This window comes from Neolamprologus brichardi, chromosome 2 (assembly GCF_056152115.1).
Source record: "Neolamprologus brichardi isolate AB-2024 chromosome 2, ASM5615211v1, whole genome shotgun sequence".
Taxonomy (NCBI): domain Eukaryota; kingdom Metazoa; phylum Chordata; class Actinopteri; order Cichliformes; family Cichlidae; genus Neolamprologus; species Neolamprologus brichardi.
This window is the reverse complement of record NC_142105.1, coordinates 14,562,021-14,580,617: the sequence shown is the minus strand read 5'-3', so window position 1 is coordinate 14,580,617 and position 18,597 is coordinate 14,562,021. Positions and strand designations below refer to the sequence as shown.

General features: G+C 39.9%; 1 protein-coding gene across 2 annotated transcripts in view; it reads right to left on the bottom strand.

Moving 5' to 3' along the window:
- polr2b (RNA polymerase II subunit B) overlaps positions 1 to 18,597 on the bottom strand; it is a 32,423-nt gene that overhangs the window by 4,070 nt on the left and 9,756 nt on the right. For both annotated transcript variants that reach the window (XM_006781925.3, XM_087847371.1), the window contains exons 14-24: positions 18,183 to 18,337; positions 17,888 to 18,086; positions 17,627 to 17,795; positions 17,455 to 17,551; positions 17,288 to 17,382; positions 10,936 to 11,186; positions 10,773 to 10,862; positions 10,446 to 10,553; positions 8,275 to 8,388; positions 8,036 to 8,196; positions 7,741 to 7,936 (exon numbers count right to left, since the gene is read on the bottom strand). In XM_006781925.3, coding sequence (XP_006781988.1) covers positions 7,741 to 7,936; positions 8,036 to 8,196; positions 8,275 to 8,388; positions 10,446 to 10,553; positions 10,773 to 10,862; positions 10,936 to 11,186; positions 17,288 to 17,382; positions 17,455 to 17,551; positions 17,627 to 17,795; positions 17,888 to 18,086; positions 18,183 to 18,337 — 1,635 coding nt within the window. The remainder of the gene's footprint in view (positions 1 to 7,740; positions 7,937 to 8,035; positions 8,197 to 8,274; positions 8,389 to 10,445; positions 10,554 to 10,772; positions 10,863 to 10,935; positions 11,187 to 17,287; positions 17,383 to 17,454; positions 17,552 to 17,626; positions 17,796 to 17,887; positions 18,087 to 18,182; positions 18,338 to 18,597) is intronic.

Genomic DNA, 18,597 nt, shown 5'->3' with positions numbered 1-18,597 from the left:
TTCTTGGGTTGTATTGGAAAATGTTTAACTGCTCTGTGTCTGTTTGTGGAAGCGGGCACCTTTAAATCATTTAAAAATATTGAAAACAGAATTGAATCTGGAAAATACGGATCTGTTGCGATATCTGCAGGTTCATCATTTTTTTCAATACAGAAATAAAATGCCCCTCCTCCCCAGAAATTGATCTTGTCAAAGTCTTTACAAATGCCTACAAATACAGTGGGGCAAAAAAGTATTTAGTCAGCCACCGATTGTGCAAGTTCCCCCACTTAAAATGATGACAGAGGTCAGTAATTTGCACCAGAGGTACACTTCAGCTGTGAGAGACAGAATGTGAAAAAGAATCCATGAATTCACATGGTAGGATTTGTAAAGAATTTATTCGTAAATCAGGGTGGAAAATAAGTATTTGGTCACCTCAAACAAGGAAAATCCCTGGCTCTCACAGACCTGTAACGTCTTCTGTAAGAAGCTTTTCTGTCCCCCACTCGTTACCTGTATGAATGGCACCTGTTTGACCTCATCATCTGTATAAAAGACACCTGTCCACAGCCTCAACCAGTCAGACTCCAAACTCCGCCATGGCCAAGACCAAAGAGCTTTCGAAGGACACTAGGAAAAGAATTGTAGACCTGCACCAGACTGGGAAGAGTGAATCTACAATAGGCAAGCAGCTTGGTGTGAAAAAATCAACTGTGGGAGCAATCATCAGAAAATGAAGACATACAAGACCACTGATAATCTCCCTCGATCTGGGGCTCCACGCAAGATCTCATCCCGTGGGGTCAAAATGATCATGAGAACGGTGAGCAAAGATCCCAGAACCACACGGGGGGACCTGGTGAATGACCTGCAGAGAGCTGGGACCAAAGTAACAAAGGTCACCATCAGTAACACACTACAACGGCAGGGAATCAAATCCCGCAGTGCCAGACGTGTTCCGCTGCTGAAGCCAGTGCATGTCCAGGCCCGTCTGAAGTTTGCCAGAGAGCACATGGATGATACAGCAGAGGATTGGGAGAATGTCATGTGGTCAGATGAAACCAAAGTAGAACTTTTTGGTATAAACTCAACTCGTCGTGTTTGGAGGAAGAAGAATACTGAGTTGCATCCCAAGAACACCATACCTACTGTGAAGCATGGGGGTGGAAACATCATGCTATGGGGCTGTTTTTCTGCCAAGGGGACAGGACGACTGATCCGTGTTAAGGACAGAATGAATGGGGCCAAGTATCGTGAGATTTTGAGCCAAAACCTCCTTCCATCAGTGAGAACTTTGAAGATGAAACGAGGCTGGGTCTTCCAACATGACAATGATCCAAAACACACCGCCCGGGCAACAAAGGAGTGGCTCCGTAAGAAGCATTTGAAAGTCCTGGAGTGGCCTAGCCAGTCTCCAGACCTCAACCCCATAGAAAATCTGTGGCGGGAGTTGAAAGTCCGTGTTGCTCGGCGACAGCCCCAAAACATCACTGCTCTTGAGAAGATCTGCATGGAGAAATGGGCCAAAATACCAGCTACTGTGTGTGCAAACCTGGTAAAGACCTATAGTAAACGTTTGACCTCTGTTATTGCCAACAAAGGTTATGTTACAAAGTATTGAGTTGTATTTTTGTTATTGACCAAATACTTATTTTCCACCCTGATTTACGAATAAATTCTTTACAAATCCTACCATGTGAATTCATGGATTTTTTTTTTTCACATTCTGTCTCTCACAGTTGAAGTGTACCTCTGGTGCAAATTACTGACCTCTGTCATCATTTTAAGTGGGGGAACTTACACAATCGGTGGCTGACTAAATACTTTTTTGCCCCACTGTATCTGCCCACCAAAACCGTGTCTAAACACTAGAAAGGGCTACAAAAACAATATGGCAACAACACACTATATGTGAAGTCAAAATGGGAAGCAGAGTTGAAAATTGGATTGTCAGAGGGTGATTGGCTCTAAATGTGTACCACACAACAAACATCAACTAGCTCCTAAAGGTGGAGGGAATTCAGGTGGAAAACTTTTCGATTCTTTATTTCTCCACATATTACTAAAAACTTTCAAGGGCACCGGCAACAATGTTGGAGACAGTGTGGCCACCCGAACGCCAATCACTCTCATATTTTTTGGACATGTACACAATTGACTTCCTTTTGGGACAGTATATCCAAGTTAACAGATAACATAATGTCCTATGCCATCCCTAAGGATCCCAGAATCTTATTACTGGGCTTGCTACCCAGAGATTCGATTCTAAAAAAGGACAGATATATTTTTAAAATCCAGTTGATCGCATCTAAAAAGGCCATAACAAGGAATTGGCTTAAGACAGATCCTCCCCGAGTTAGTGCTAGAGATTATAGAGGAAATGCATCTTATGGAGAGTCTGACTTTCCTTCTACGACTAAAAGGTCATCTCTTTCAACAACGTTGGACTAAATGGCATAAATATAAGCAAAGGCTTGAAAATTCTGTCACTTAATTTTGCTAATCTCTCTTTTTGTGTGATGATTGGAACATTTTGTTCCTCTTTTAATTTTGTTGGTTTTTTTTGTTTGTTTATTTGTTTTTTGTCATACTCCTGTCAGAATGAAAATTCTAAATAAAAAGTAAAAAAACCAAAACAAAACAGTAAGCGCTTTCTGTTTTGTAAGCCTACTACTGTTATATATAAAATGTATTCAGCGCTCAGACTGAATACATTTGCAGATGTTTCTATTGGTGGATTTATCGTGAGCTCAGGATTGAAATCTCTGTCACAGTGTGTGGGGCGATCATGGCTCAAGAGTTGGCAGTTCGTCTTGTAATTGGAAGGTTTCCGGTTCGAGCCCCAGCTCCGACAGTAGGACTGGGCAATATATGGAATTTTTAAATATATCGATATATTTTTATATGAGATGTGACAATATTGTTTATATCGATATAGTCTATGTTACGTTTGAACTATACTTGTGGAGCCGCAAGTTTGCCTCTCTTTCGTCCACTTTTGTCTCTATGCAACGTTACTCGGCCTCGCCTCTCCTTCACTGAACACAACTCCCCCTCCCCCATTGCTTCACCTGCAGGCAATGACAAGATGGACACGGCAGCTATCAAAAGAGGAGCTGGTCGGTAAACGACATAACTGCATTAACGGGGCAAATCTCTGTTAACGAGTTACCGCGGATCGCCCCGTGCGTGGGGCTGGACGGCGTCAACGCATTAACGAGCTAACCGGGCTAAAATCCTTTCATTTTCTCAAAAATTGACAGTGCGCCTTATGTATGAATTCTGGTTGTGCTTACTGACCATGAACCGATTTTATGTGGCACACGGCGCTCAGAAACCTTTCAAAAATGTTTTGGTACGACTTTGGTAAGCTACAAAACTGCTTGATGGATTGTTGGAGCATTACAGAGGAGCCTCGTGGAGTGATACGTACTCTGCTTCAACGTAATATTACCGTAATGTGTGTGTATAAGGACCAGTGTTGGTCAAGTTACTTGAAAAAAATAATCAGTAACTAATTACTGATTACTTCCCCAAAAAGTAATCCCTTTACTTTACTGATTACTTATTTTCAAAAGTAATTAATTACTTAGTTACTTTTTAAAAACACGATTTACAACCTGAATAGGTGATAAAGTGATAGATCTTTCAGACCAATTCTACTTTTTCTACATAATCCATCATACAAAATGTAATCAAATGGAAAAGTCTCTTTTTAAAACGTTTTATTAGTTTTAATCTTTACACTTTATTAGAGATGGCACGATACCACTTTTTTATGTCCGATACCGATACCGATATCATAAATTTGGATATCTGCCGATACCGATATGAATCCGATATAGTGTGCTTTTTAATCAATAAAACTGTTTTTTTAATATCTTGCTGCTTTTTGTATAAGTTCATACTCAAGTTAAAAAACAACAACAACACTAAAGCTATTCTGTTATACCTGTATGTAAAAAAAACACACTGCACCCAAAATATTTCATAGATCAGCAACACTGATCAATCTAATAAAGTTAAACCTGCACCATCCTCCCTATTCTGGTATTTTAAAGAGCACTTAGCAGAAATATTAAGCAACCTAACTAATAGGGTTGCAAACTCCCAGCAAAAGAAAATAGGGAACCACCCTCCACCTCATGATGCTTAATCAATGTAATCAACTTTAATTTGATGCAGGGGGAAAATGCACAGAAAGAAATTATTTTTCAGGAATAATTAAATAGATTCAACATCTTTCTTCAACAGAATTGCAGAATTCACAGATGGTACTTTCCCAAAGGAAAAAGTACTACAGCTTACTAGGGTATATTAGACTTACAGTTACTATATACAGTAATGGACTTCTATACATTTTACATCAGATTAAAACTTTGGGTGTAAGATTCAGATAATTATTAAATAATTAAAAGCTAGATATTTTAAATGAGAATAAGAAAGAAAAGTATGTCTTTGTGCCCCCTTTTCCCTGTTAATGCCCTATCGGCCCCCCTGGCTAAACTTTGCTAGATCCGCCCCTGCACAGTTACCAGCCGTCAGCTACGTAGAAAAAGATCCTGGTGTAGAAAGTAATATTAAATAAATTCTAACAACAGCTTATCAAGCTTAAACGTGCTGCTGTTGTTCAGCCGCTGGTTTCCTCTTTCTGGTGCAAAGTGGGCCAAAAACAAAGAAGAGAGACAGACTCGCGACAGAAAAGCCGATCAGCTGATCATTGATCAGTTTCACGATTGAAGTAGCAGCAGGAGAGAGAGAGAGAGAGAGAGGCAGTCGCTCCATATATCGGTTGTTAAGCTTAACGTGGGAACGCTTTACAAACATTCAGAGATGAACTTACACACTTGCTTTACTTCTCTCTGAGATAACTTCCTCGGAGATGAAATGCTGGTTTGCTAGCAAGGCTACAAATACACACAGCCGCTCTATCACGTGACCACACTGCTCCGACGTGCTACGGTTATGAGCCGAGTTACGCCGTGTCGCAAGTTTTGTGAGGTGCTTTTTTGATATTTAATGGATCGGATTACATTTTTTATTTCTCTCCGATATCCGATCCAGTAATTTGGGTCAGTATCGGACCGATACCGATACGTAATATCGGATCGGTCCATCTCTACACTTTATGCATCAAGCAAAAATTTTATTATGTGCACCATTCTCTGACTGGAAGAAATTTGTTGAACATTTAAACCTATTTTCTGCACATTCCAGCATATAAGTGTGAGTTTAGGGGTATAAGTTTAGGGGTTTTTTTCCCGCTGTAAAAAGAAGTTTTCTTCCCACACAGTGAACAGCGGACGCTAATGTTTTTGTCACTTTTTATGGAATCAAACTCAAAGTAAGTTCAGTACTTCCACGCTTTAAACGCTGCACGCTCATACTCTCTCCGCACTCAATATATTATCCATTGTTGATCTGCACACAGCTGTTGCCACGAACGTCGCACTCGCTTATGTAACTGTCATGAGACACTCTCGCAAAAAAAAAAAAAATCACGGTTTTAGTAACGCAGTAACGCAGCGTGCTTACGGGAAAGTAACAGTAATCTAATTACCGTTTTTGCAACAGTAATCCCTTTACTCGTTACTTGAAAAAAGTAAATGTAATCTAGTAAATGCTCATAATTTTTTTCTGAGTAATTTTTTCTTGTACATTTACGCTGTATGTTAATAAAAGTGCCTGTGTGAAAGCTGGGACACAGCTTTGACTAAGAACTCTCTTTTTGTTCTCACTTTATGGCTTTAAAAAAAAATATTGACATATATATCTTTTATTGACATCCACCTAAAGAATATCGAGATATGAATTTTGGGTCATATCGCCCAGGCCTATCCGACAGTCTCGGTCGTTGTGTCTTTGGGCAAGACACTTCACCCGTTGCCTACTGGTGGTGGTCAGAGGGCCCGGTGGCGCCAGTGTCCGACAGCCTCGCCTCTGTCAGTGCGGCCCAGGGCGGCTGCGGCTACAATGTAGCTTGCCATCACCAGTGTTTATGTGAATGACTGGATGTAGTGTAAAGCGCTTTGGGGTTCATAGGGACTAAGGCTACGTTCACACTGCAGGCAAACGCGCATCAAATCCGATTTTTTTTGACCCTATGCGACCCATATCCGATCATGCTATGACATTGTGAACGGCACAAATCCAATATTTTCAAATCTGACCTGGGTCACTTTCGTATGTGGTACTGAATCCGATACATATCCAATGTTTTAGAAAGCGACTGCTGTTTGAACGGCCATGTCGCATTAAATCCGACTTTTACGTCACTGACACAAGACAGACGCCAATTATCAGCGCCGGAGAAGCGCCCGCAAAGACATCGCAAACGCTTCCTGGCCATGCAGTGTAGATGTCAGTGAAACTGTTGGGAAGACAACGTTGGAGAAACGTGAACATTTTATTTGTACTGTATAATCTGCAGATTCTGACAAATCTGCAACTATCCTTTGAAGCGCCGCTTCTCTAAAACAGCAATAAGAATAATTATTAGGTTATCTACATTATTATGTAAATAACAAAATAACTTAAAGCAAAAATTGGGAAACGTAAAGTCTGAAGTCTTTATATTAAGGGCCATCAGTCAAACAATATTGTTTGCTCTGGGTCTGAACAGAGCGCGTTGTGTGTGACGTCTTCTTTTGCGCATGCGGCCGCTTTGAGCGTTCACACTAGAGAGCGTTTGCTGTCGCATTTTATATGTAGTGTGAACAAGCAGACAAAAGAATAGGATTTGACCAAAAAATTGGAATTGAGCATTAAGACCTGCAGTGTGAACGTAGCCTTAGTAAAGCGCTATACAAATACAGGCCATTTAAAGTAAAGCAAAGGTTAAAGGTAAATGGTAAATGGACTGGTTCTTATATAGCGCTTTTCTACTCTTCTGAGCACTCAAAGCGCTTTACACAACTTGTGCATTCACCCATTCACACCCATTCGCACAAGCACATTTCTCTAGGTGCTTTCTAGATAACATTCACACACATTCATACTCCGATGGATGCATCGGAGAGCAATTTGGGGTTAGTATCTTGCCCAAGGATATTTGGCATGCAGACTAGGGGAAGCCAGGAATCGAACCACCAACCTTCCGATCAGTAGATGACCTGCTCTACCACCTGAGCTACAGCCACCCGTCTGGCAACACTTTCAGTATGAACAACTTAATTAACTGAAGAACATATTAAACTATAAACTACTCAACCCTGTAGCTGTGGTCTCATCAGGGTCATTGCAGATCTATCTAAAAAGCAGCCAATCAATAAATCCAACATATGTATCCAACAATGAGGTACCGGCTGCGCATCTAGACACATGGTAAGAACCGATCAGTATGTCTAAATCAAGCACTTAAACAGCATTTCTATGGTACCATGGCTGCTCTGTTGTGTCACACAATGCACAACTCAGGGCAAACACGCATGCTGAAGACCTCTACCCGCAGCAAAGTGTCACATGAATTTACACGACCGGTAGAAATGCAGAAAGACAGTACACGTGGAGACACAAGCAGCCAATTAAAAACAAAAAAAAAACTATAGGCAGAGCGGCGTGGACAGATCAACACAAGTCTGAGACAGGTTGCTCAACACAGTGTTTGCCGCAGCATTCAGCACATCACGTGCCACTTCCTCTATAAAAGCTTATTAGTCTGTTCCTGTAGTTTCTTCAAACTTCACGTTCTCCAAAAACCTCAGATCCAGCTGAAGCTGTGCCAGAAACCTTGATGGACTTAATATTGATCATGCTTACCTGGGTTTTGTTGCGGCAACCACGACATTCGTACGTGTGTGTCCGCGTGTTGGCGATGGCCATCAGTCCGCACAGGTTACAAACGTGCACCTGGTAGGGATCAGACGCCTCGAACAGACGCTCCCTCAGGAACTGAGCTGCTCCGTGAGCAATCTGACAGTCACGCTCCATCTCTCCAAACCGCAAACCACCATCACTGAGGATGGACGATCAGACATTAATCTCTTTTTACTGAGCACAGGCAGGCTGATGCCAGGCGCAGACATGCGCAGCCACGGACAGGTGCGTTACTCACCGTGAGCGCCCCTCCATGGGTTGTCGGTTGAGGATCTGGACCGGGCCACGGGCTCTCGAGTGGATCTTATCGTCCACCATGTGCTTCAGGCGCTGGTAATAAGTTGGGCCGATGAAGATCTGAGACGTCAGCTTCCTCCCAGTGAAGCCGTTATACAGAACCTGATCACAAACCAGTACTCAATATAAATATTCAAAACCATCAGACTCCGCCAATAGGAAGTGTGACCTTGCGCTGACCTCATTTCCTCTGAGATGGTATCCATATTCAGACAGCAAGTTTGACACCTTCTGCACGTTGACGGCATCGTTAAATGGCGTGGCGTCACCGATCTCACCTTTGTTGGCAGACACCTGAAACAAGACAGAGTCACCCGTCAGCCTGCAAGTCAAAAGCTTGGGTACATGTTTATCTTTGTTTACACAACAAAAGCAACAACGATGAGGCTCCATCACACCTACAGTCGTGGCCAAAAGTTTTGAGAATGACACAAATACTGGTTTTCACAAAGTTTGCTGCTTCAGTTTTTATGATAGCAATTTCCATGTACTCTAGAATGTTATGGAGAGTGATCAGATGAATTGCTAAATCCTTATTTTCCATGAAAATGAACTTAATCTCAAAAATTCAATTTCCACTGCATTTCATCATTCAGCATTTCATGCCATAAAGGGACCTGCTGAGATCATTTCAATAATGTTCTCATCAACTCAGGTGAGAATGTTGACGAGCACAAGGCTGGAGATCATTATGTGCTGACTGAGTTAGAATAGCAGACTGGATGCATTAAAAGGAGGGTGATGCTTGAAATTGTTGTTCTTCCTATTAAACATGGTTACCTGCAAGGAACTATATGCTAAAGCATATAGTTAGGGCTGCGCCTTGAGGCGACTTTTGTTGTGATTTGGCGCTATATAAATAAAATTGAATTGAATTGAATTGAAACACATCATTGTGTTGCATAAAAATGGCTTCACAATCAAGGATGTTGTTGCTACTAAGACTGCACCAAAATCAACCATTTATCTGATCATCAAGAACTTCAAGGAAAGAGGTTCAATTATTGTGAAGACGGCTCCATGGCTCTGATGAAGAACAATGCATTTTCCAGCACGATGGATCACCATGCCATAAGGCCAAAGTGATACCTAAGTAGCTCGGGGAACAAATAATTTTGGGTCCATGGCCAGGGAACTCCCCAGACCTCAGTCCAATTGAGAACTTGCGGTCAATCCTCAAGAGGCAGGTGGACAAACAAAACCCCACTAATTCTGACAAACTCCAAGCATTGATTATGACAGAATGAGTTGCCATCAGTTAGGATTTGGCCCAGAAGTTGATTGGCAACATGCAGAGGTCTTGAAAAAGAAGGACCAACACTGCAAATATTGACTCTTTGCATAAACGTGATGTAATTCTCAATAAAAGCATTTAGTACTGATGAAGTGCTTGTAATTATACTTCAATACATCATAGAAACAGCTGACACAAAGATCCAAAAACACTGAAGCAGCAAACTTTGTGAAAACTAATATTCGTGTCATTCTCAAAACTTTTGGCCACGACTGTATGTGTGCACTTCACTTCATTTTCTGCCCAACATCAAAAGATTTTACTTAAACACAGAGCTGCTAACATCAGCAGCAAACACTTTATTCACGCTTTCATCGCATCGTTTCATACGTTCTTTTCAATCGTTCTTGCAGAGATTTCTAATTATGAGGCCCACGAGTGCACAGGTGTTTATTTTAACTGCACACCATCTTCAGTCCTCCACATGCAAATGAGCAGCGTTAGCTTCAAAACTCCACACCTGGTGCTCAGATGAGTCTTTACGGTGAAGGAAAAGTGTACTTGGGTACCTGAGCCTCTGATAGTGCAGAAGGCTTCAGCAGCTAGCAGCTGATCCCCACAGTGTCGAAATGAAAGGTGTGAAATAACCCAAACTCTTCGCCTCTGTCAGTGCGCCCCAGGGTGGCTGTGGCTACAATGTAGCTTGCCATCACCAGTGTGTGAATGTGTGTATGAATGGGTGTATGACTGGATGTGTAAAGCGCTTTTGGGTCCTTAGGGACTAGTAAAGCGCTATACAAATACAGGCCATTTTTTTTCTCTTCATTTACCTGTCGCCAGGTAAGAGAAGCAAGAGATCTGAAATTGGGCTTTAAAGCTAGCACAGGGTTGCAGAGTAGCCTGAGCTAACAGCTTTCAGGAATCTTTTCAGGAAGACACACGCTACCACAACTGTCAAAATAAAAGCCTTATTATGACAAAAACCTTGTACTTTGTCACAGAGTTAGACTTCTTTACCTTAAAGATCAGTTGTTATAAATTAATTAAAGATCTGCTACAATTTGACTGTTGTTGTGACTGGCACTATGTGAATAAACTGATGTGTAATGATTGTTACCTTCCCCTGCAGACACTCAATCAAATGGCCGACTGTCATTCTGGACGGAATGGCGTGAGGGTTGATGATGATGTCAGGAGTGATCCCCTCACAGGTGAATGGCATGTCCTTCAAAATAAAACAAATCAATGAGATCCGTCAAAATAAAACAAATCAATGAGAGCCTTCAAAAATAAAATCTCAGTTTTGATTGTTTTTGTACTTATATATATATATGTATCTTTGCTGTTTCCTTTCCTGTTTTGTTAAAAAATATAACTTTAATGAATCCTTCGTGTGTATGGGGAGCGGTGCCCTGATGACAGGTACGTGACCTGCTGGGATTACCTCCTGTCTGTACTGGATCCCACAGGTTCCCTTCTGTCCGTGTCGGCTGGCGAATTTGTCGCCGATCTGAGGAATTCGAACAGAGCGTACCTGTCGGAAACACGAAGCTGTTAAAGTGTGGCCGTGTCATCTGACCTCTCAGGTGTCTCAGGTGTGCGCTCACCCTGATTTTGCAGAACTTGTAGCCCTCCTGATTCAGGGTCACCATGACCTGGTCCACGATGCCCGTCTCACTGGTCCTCAGAAACGTGCTGCAGTCTCTCTTCGTGTAGCGGCGGTTCGTGCTATCCAGCTCGTCGTCATTCTCTGGCAGTGTCACCGTCTTCCCAATGATCACGTCCTCGCCAGAAACACGGACGCCAGGTGCGATGAGTCCATCGTCATCCAGCTTGTCATAGATGGCATGTCGCATCCCTGGGCGTGATTAGAACATGATTAGCCTCACCTCCTAAAACCTGACCGGTTGTCAGACCCGAGGTGATTTTCTGTAAATGGCACACTGGGTGTGGCTCTCTCTGCAGTAGAGTATCACTTCCTGTTCCAGTGCACAGCTTGTATAGGTTATCTATGTAACCAATTTAATTAAAGCTTATAGAGAACCTCTTATTTCATACTGCATCTTCACATGATTTATCCAAAGCGCACTCTGTTGATTACATTCACAATGATACTTGTAGTGTAGTGTTTGCAGCTCTGTACCAAGGTAGCGAAGGCTCTGTTAGTTCTCCTCCAGCAGACAGTACCAAGCAGCTGGGAAAACATGATGGCTGGGTGACCGTGAGGAGGAAGCGTAGTGTTAAACAGAAGCCCCGAGTACACCACCAACCTGTTTATGTGTCTAAATGTTTTTCCCCACACTGTGACACACCCACTGGGGAATAAACACTAGAGTAAGTGTTGATTTTGTTTTGAGACATGTCAAACTAGAAACCTGCAATCATAATCGATTGTCTTCCAGGGCCCATCACAGTAGATTTCTTTCTGAAAGCGCTATACCAACACAGAGCAGAGCAGCTATCTGAACGCTACTCCAACAGAGGTTGATCATCTTGTTAATAATTTCACCTCCTCACTAATAGTGCTGCAATAAACGATTATTTTGATAGTCGAATAGTCACCAATGGGTTTTTTTTGGGATTAGTCGACTAATCAGATCATGCATCCACTGGACGTGAAACGTACAGCTTATTGCACCAGCAGCATCTGCTCTTATATAACTATCATTAGCTTACAGTTTTAAATGTTTAAGGTATGCGCTAGCTAAAAATAAAGACAAGATGATAATTTATTAAACTTTTAATGAAATTTGCAGATTATCTCGGTGGAGTTTAATAAACTCAGCCGTCTGCTCCTTGCTATCTAAAATATAACAGGACACCGGGGTAAACTCTCGACCATCTCACACTTCTGTTTAATCAGTTTTCTGTCTGACGTTTATTCAGCTGTGTAAAAACTATAACTTTAATCTTAGCCAAACCGATTTACTAAGGAACAAACAAAACACTGAAAAAAACAAACAATAACAGTTTTAAGTTATCTGAGTGACTTATATATCATGTATAACCTGAGTAGAGAAAGACAGCGGGGGTTTGAAAATTTTGAATTTGAATTTGAAATGTTTATTTCAGTCAACAACAACAGATTATAATTTTACATAAAAGTACTCAAACAGTAACCGAAAAAGGAATAGGCTGAAGCTTTATGGCTTATACTTATCCTATCCCTTACCCCCATAGAAATAATCAAATCCTTAACCAAGAAAATAAATAACATTGATAAATAAGTTGTATAACAGTTTGAAAAGAAATCAATGATAAATCAAGAAATTAAGAAATTAAATCAACACAAACCTTTTTTAACAAACCAAATTTCTATAACCTTGTATAATACTAATTTTTAAAATCTTCCTGAAGAATGACAAAGAAAAACACATCTTCAGTTCATCATTAAGTCCATTCCATAATTTCACTCCCAAAACTGACACACATCTATACTTAACATTGGTTCTCACTTTAGGCATTTCAAACTTATAAGACCCCCTCAAATCATATTTTCCATCTCTTAGTTGAAACATACTTAAAATACAAATTGGAACATTCTTATTCATCACTCGATATATCATTTCTAAAGTTTTAGAATATATAATGTCCATGAATTTTAACATAGATGATCCTACAAAAAACTGGTTGGTTGACTCCCTATATCCAACTTTATTTATTATTCTAATAGCTCTTTTTTGCAATTTAAATATTGAATCCAAATATGTTTTGTATGTGTTCCCCCAAATTTCTGCACAGTAGGTCATATAAGGCAAACAAAGGGAAGTATACAATAAATAAAGGCAGTTTTTATTCAAAAAATGTCTTGTTTTATAAAGAATAGAAATAGACTTGGATAATTTCCGTTTCACATGTTCTATGTGGGGCTTCCAACAAAGTTTATCATCAATAATTACTCCTAAAAATTTTGTCTCATATACTCTTTCAATTTCCACATTATTTAAATTCAATTTTACTTTAATATTACTTTTACTACCTCCAAATAACATAAATTTTGTTTTACTTTCATTCAATGATAGTTTATTAAATACAAACCATCTATTTAACTTCATGAGTTCTGTTTCCACTGTTTTCAGTAATTTCTTTATGTCTTTTCCAGAGCAAAATAAGTTTGTATCATCAGCAAACATCACATATTTTAAAGTATCACTGGCTGTACAAATATCATTTATATAAAGTAAAAATAATTTAGGTCCCAAAACAGATCCTTGCGGAACTCCACAAGTTACTTTTCTAAGTTTAGATTTCATGTTATTAATACTCACATATTGGAACCTATTATTCAAGTAACTATTTAACCAAAATTGTACAACACCTCTTAAACCATACCTTTCACACTTCTGTAAAAGTAAAGAATGATCTATCGTATCAAAGGCTTTACGTAAATCAATAAACACACCTATTCCAAACTGTTTTTCATCCACAGCTGTTGTAATATTTTCAATAAATTCCATCACAGCTAGAGATGTTGAGCGATTTCTTCTAAACCCATACTGATGATCATTCAATAAATCATATTTATCAATAAAAGAATCTAGTTTGTTTGCAAATAGTTTTTCAAGAATCTTTGAAAACTGAGGCAGTAAAGATACCGGTCTATAGTTTGACACAATCTGTTTATCACCAGTTTTATATAGTGGGATCACTTTGGCTATTTTCATTTTATCTGGAAAAATTCCAGTTTGAAATGATTTGTTACAAATATATGTTAACGGTTGAAGGACACTATGAAGAACTTCTTTAATTAGCGACATGTCAAGGTCGTCACAATCCATGGATTTTTTACTCTTGAATTTACTCACCACTTCTACAATGTCACTCTCACAGACTCCACCAAGAAACATTGAGCTACATTTAGAAGAAGTAGAATCTACTTCATCATTTTCTCCTGGTACAGAAATCTCTTTTGCCAAGTTGGGACCTACATTAACAAAGTAATCATTAAATTCATTAACAATGCTCTCAGTATTCTCAACCACTACATTACCTCTTGTTACAATACGTGTTGGAGAACATATATTATGTTGATTTTTTATTATCCTATTTAATACACTCCAGGTAGCCTTAATATTACTTTTATGTTTTTGAAGCAGCTGTTCATAATATCTTTTCTTTTCATATCGCATAATAGATGTTAATTTATTTCGATATTTCTTATATTTGTCTTCATTTTCCTTTGTTCTATTTGTCAAAAAAATCCTGTATAACCTATTTTTCTTTTTACAGGCTCTTTCCAGGCCTTGTGTAAACCATGGTTTTTTCTTTTTATAATTTCCAGAAAACTTTTTAATTGGACAATGGCTGTCATAGATTGACAAAAATATATCCAAAAATGCATTGTATGCATCATTAGTGTCTTCCACATAAACTTTTTGCCAGTCATAATTTTCTAAGTCTGTTTTAAAAGCTGCAATTTGTTCTGGTGTTTTTATTCTACCACTGTAATCAATTTTCTTTTCCTCTTGAAAATGAAGTTGATTGTTCATTTCAAACACTGAAAAGACAGGCAAGTGATCACTTACATCTGTGACTAACAGTCCACTATGTATCTTGCTGTCTATCTTATTGACAAAAATATTGTCGATCAAAGTGGCACTATCCATCGTTATTCTGCTCGGCTTTAGAATCAACGGATGGAATCCAAAACTAAACATTGTATCAATAAATTCTGAAGTCTTATTATGGTCGTTTACCTTCAATAGATCAATGTTAAAATCACCACAGAAAAAAGTCACCTTCTCCTTGTGTTTTTCTAATATTACAGAAATTTCTTTAGTAAACTGATCTATACAGGATGCAGGTGTACGATAAATGCAGCTAACTAATATGTTTTTCGATCTTTCAACCTGAATTTCAATGGTTAAACATTCCATCAAGTTATCAATCACAGCAGTCATATTGTTAACAACTTTACATTTAAGATATGAAAAAACAAACATAGCAACACCTCCTCCTCTTCTATTCTTCCTATTTTGCCAAAACATTTCATAGCCCTCTAGTCCATCTTGCAATTCTTTGTCGTCATTCAACCATGTTTCTGAAATTGCTACCACTGCAAACTTATTTTGGAATTGATCAAGATACGCTTTGATTTTAGAAAAATTACTGTAAAGACTCCGACTGTTAAAGTGGATTAATGAAAAACCTTTTAACTTGGGATCCAACTCTTCCCCATTATAATATTCACATGTCATATCAACATTCTGATAGAGGTGGATATCTGGATCAATACTATTGTCCAACTCATAAAATTTATAATCATAAGATCCAAAATATTCCATTTTTTGCCTTTTTTTTTTTTTTTTGTTCACACATTCACATACATAGTTATTTTTCTCACACTTATCAAATATTGTTCATATCACAGTCAGCAGCACAATTCTTTTCTACACTGAACTCTATTTCTTTTGTTTAAATCTCTCAAGATCTGCAATGTCTCTGACAACAATTACTTTAGCTTGTTCTGGTGTCCCATTAAGTCTTATGAATACCTTACAGTTCCTGGTCCAGGTATCTTGGATGTGCCTTTCCTTCTTCAATAGTCTTGCCTGTCGTGCAATTTCAGCATTTCTCTTGGTGAGATGCTCATTCACATATACGCCGGTTCCCTTTAACTTCTTTCCCATCTTTAACAGTTCAACTTTATATTTCCTGTTCACAAATCGTAGTATGATAGTTGGCATCTTGGTATGTTTTTGTGGAATAGTATGACATGCAGCTATGTTTTTGCTATCCAAAAGAATGTCTTTGTCTTTGAAAAACTGAATAACTTGCTGCTCAAGCAAATCCTTTTCAGCTCTTGGTGCATCTTCCCCCTCCTTGTCACCTGCTGTACTCCGTACATAGGTGTAGTGATTTGTCTTTAGTCCAGAAATAATCACATCTTCCATTCTTGTATACTGCTCCAAATCTTCAACTCTTTTTTCCAGCTCTTCAATCTTCTTGTCTTTTTCCTTAATCACAATCTTCAGTTGTCTTACTTCTTCAATTAAGTCCAGTAGTCCTGCTTGCTGTTTCACCACCTTACTCAATTCCTCTGACATGAAGTTAAGAGACTTCTTAACTTCTTCAATATCTTCTGTTAGCCTCTTAGTTGTCATGTTTCTTGATCACCAATTTAAATTCTTAGAAGACAAAAATGAATTCCAGGCTCCAGGTAATCCAATAAGCCAGGAGTTACTTGTGGAGCACATGTGATGAAAAAAAGGGACCCTAAACCTCAAAGTTTGTGGAAATACTCACACAAAATGAAGCAGAACTTCTTTGTGAAGATGCAAGTCTTAACCAATCTTTTAGATGTTAAGTTCTTTTCGTGATGTTTGTTGGATTGCTAAGAGTAACAAACACAGTTTTCCCAATAAGCAGCCATCTTGGTTTTTTCACTTCCTGGTATTGCGTTTGTTTTTCTTTACTTGTGACCGGAGTTCGCTGTTCTTGCCGGCTCTATTGAGCCTTGAACTAGCTAGCTATCCCACAGATGTAATATTATCTACAGCTACTTTCAGTACCACTGATATTCATTTAGGCTCTTTTTCTCCAATTGATCTTTCTGAGTTAACTTCAATAATTACTTCCTCCAAACCATCAACGTGTCTTTTAGACCCCATTCCTACAAAACTGCTCAAAGAAGTCCTGTCATTAATTAATGTCCCTGACCATCTCTGATTTAGACCACAATATCGGCATAATGTGTGTCTGTTGTTGACCACACGGACACTTTCAGAGTTGCAGAGACTCTTTTTTTTTTTTATTTGAACAGTTGGTCGCACCGGTGCGACCTAAGACCAAATGGGTTGCACTCTAGAGCCCTGTAGGGGGTCATATGATTGTTGTTTTTTTCTGTATGTATTATTGTAGGGTCTACCTTACAATATAAAGCATCTTGAGGCAACTGTTGTGATTTGGTGCTGTATAAATAAAACTGAATTGAACCAAGCTGAATTAATGAGTTCTCACCTTGACAGGTTTCACGCGCCGGCTTCTCAAAGATCTCCTCCTGATCAAAGCCTTTCTTAGACTCCTGCTCTTTGTATGACCGATAGAACACAGACCTGCCAGGTGAAATCACACTTTTAACACCCCTGACACACATGTGGTCACAGGTGCATCAGCCAACAACTTACCTGAAGAAGCCTCGATCCACGGCTGACCTGTTCATGATCACAGAGTCTTCCTGGTTGTAGCCGGTGTATGAGGCGATTGCCACAATCGAGTTGATACCTGAAAGGTGTGAGAACTTTTATACGTGAGCATCTCAGTGGGCAGTTGAGCATCTCAGTGGGCAGTTGAGCATACCTGCGGGGAGCTCCCTGAAGCGCAGGTACTCCATGGAGCGGGTGGTGACGAGTGGTTTTTGAGGGTAGTACAACACGTGAGCGAGCGTGTCCATTCGAACATGGAAGTTGGTGATGTAAACACCCATGGCCTGCTTCCCCATGGCGGACTGATACGTGTTCCTGGGAGACTGAAAACACGCGTGTTCAGGCCCGAGCTTCCTGTTTGCTTGCTTATCTATTTATCTGTTTGCTTGTTTATTAGTTTGTTTTGTCTGAGTACCTGGTTGTGATCAGGGAATGGGATGATGGACGCACACACTCCAAGGATCATAGATGGATGGATCTCACAGTGAGTGTAGGTGGAACAATAGGCCACGCCTTTCTCCTGGAGGTCATCTGGGGTCATAGCGAGCATGACGGTCTCCTCTTCTAGGGTGTCTATGTACTCCACCACACCGCTGGCCACTAAGTCCTGCCAGCTAAGTGCCAAAGAACATTTATGTCAACACCACCTGAAGCATCTGCAGCAATTGTCAGCCTTCAGCACCATCTCAACTGTCTGTATTCTGCCTCACCTGTAGTTGTTGTACTCGCGCTCCTTCAGCTGGTCGATGTGGCGTCTCTTCAGCAGCAGTTTCTGTTTCTCGACGATCAGCAGCGGTCGGCAGATTCGTCCAGCGTCCGTGTAAATTCTGATCTCACGCTCTCTAATGTCTCTGATCATCGACACCTGAAACGGTCAGGCGAGTTCTCAGTGATTGATCAACGACCTGGTGGGCCTTACAAGGATTTCAATTAAATACCATCAAATATTTGATCAGGTAAACAGTTTGAATGACCGAGCGCTGCCCCGCCAATCAATAACTCAAATTCTGAAGGTTTGTGTTAACATCCTGTCTGCCACAGACGATTATTTTGATAGTTGACTAATCAGATCATGCATCCATTGGACGTGAAACGTACAGCTTATTGCACCAGCAGCATCTGCTC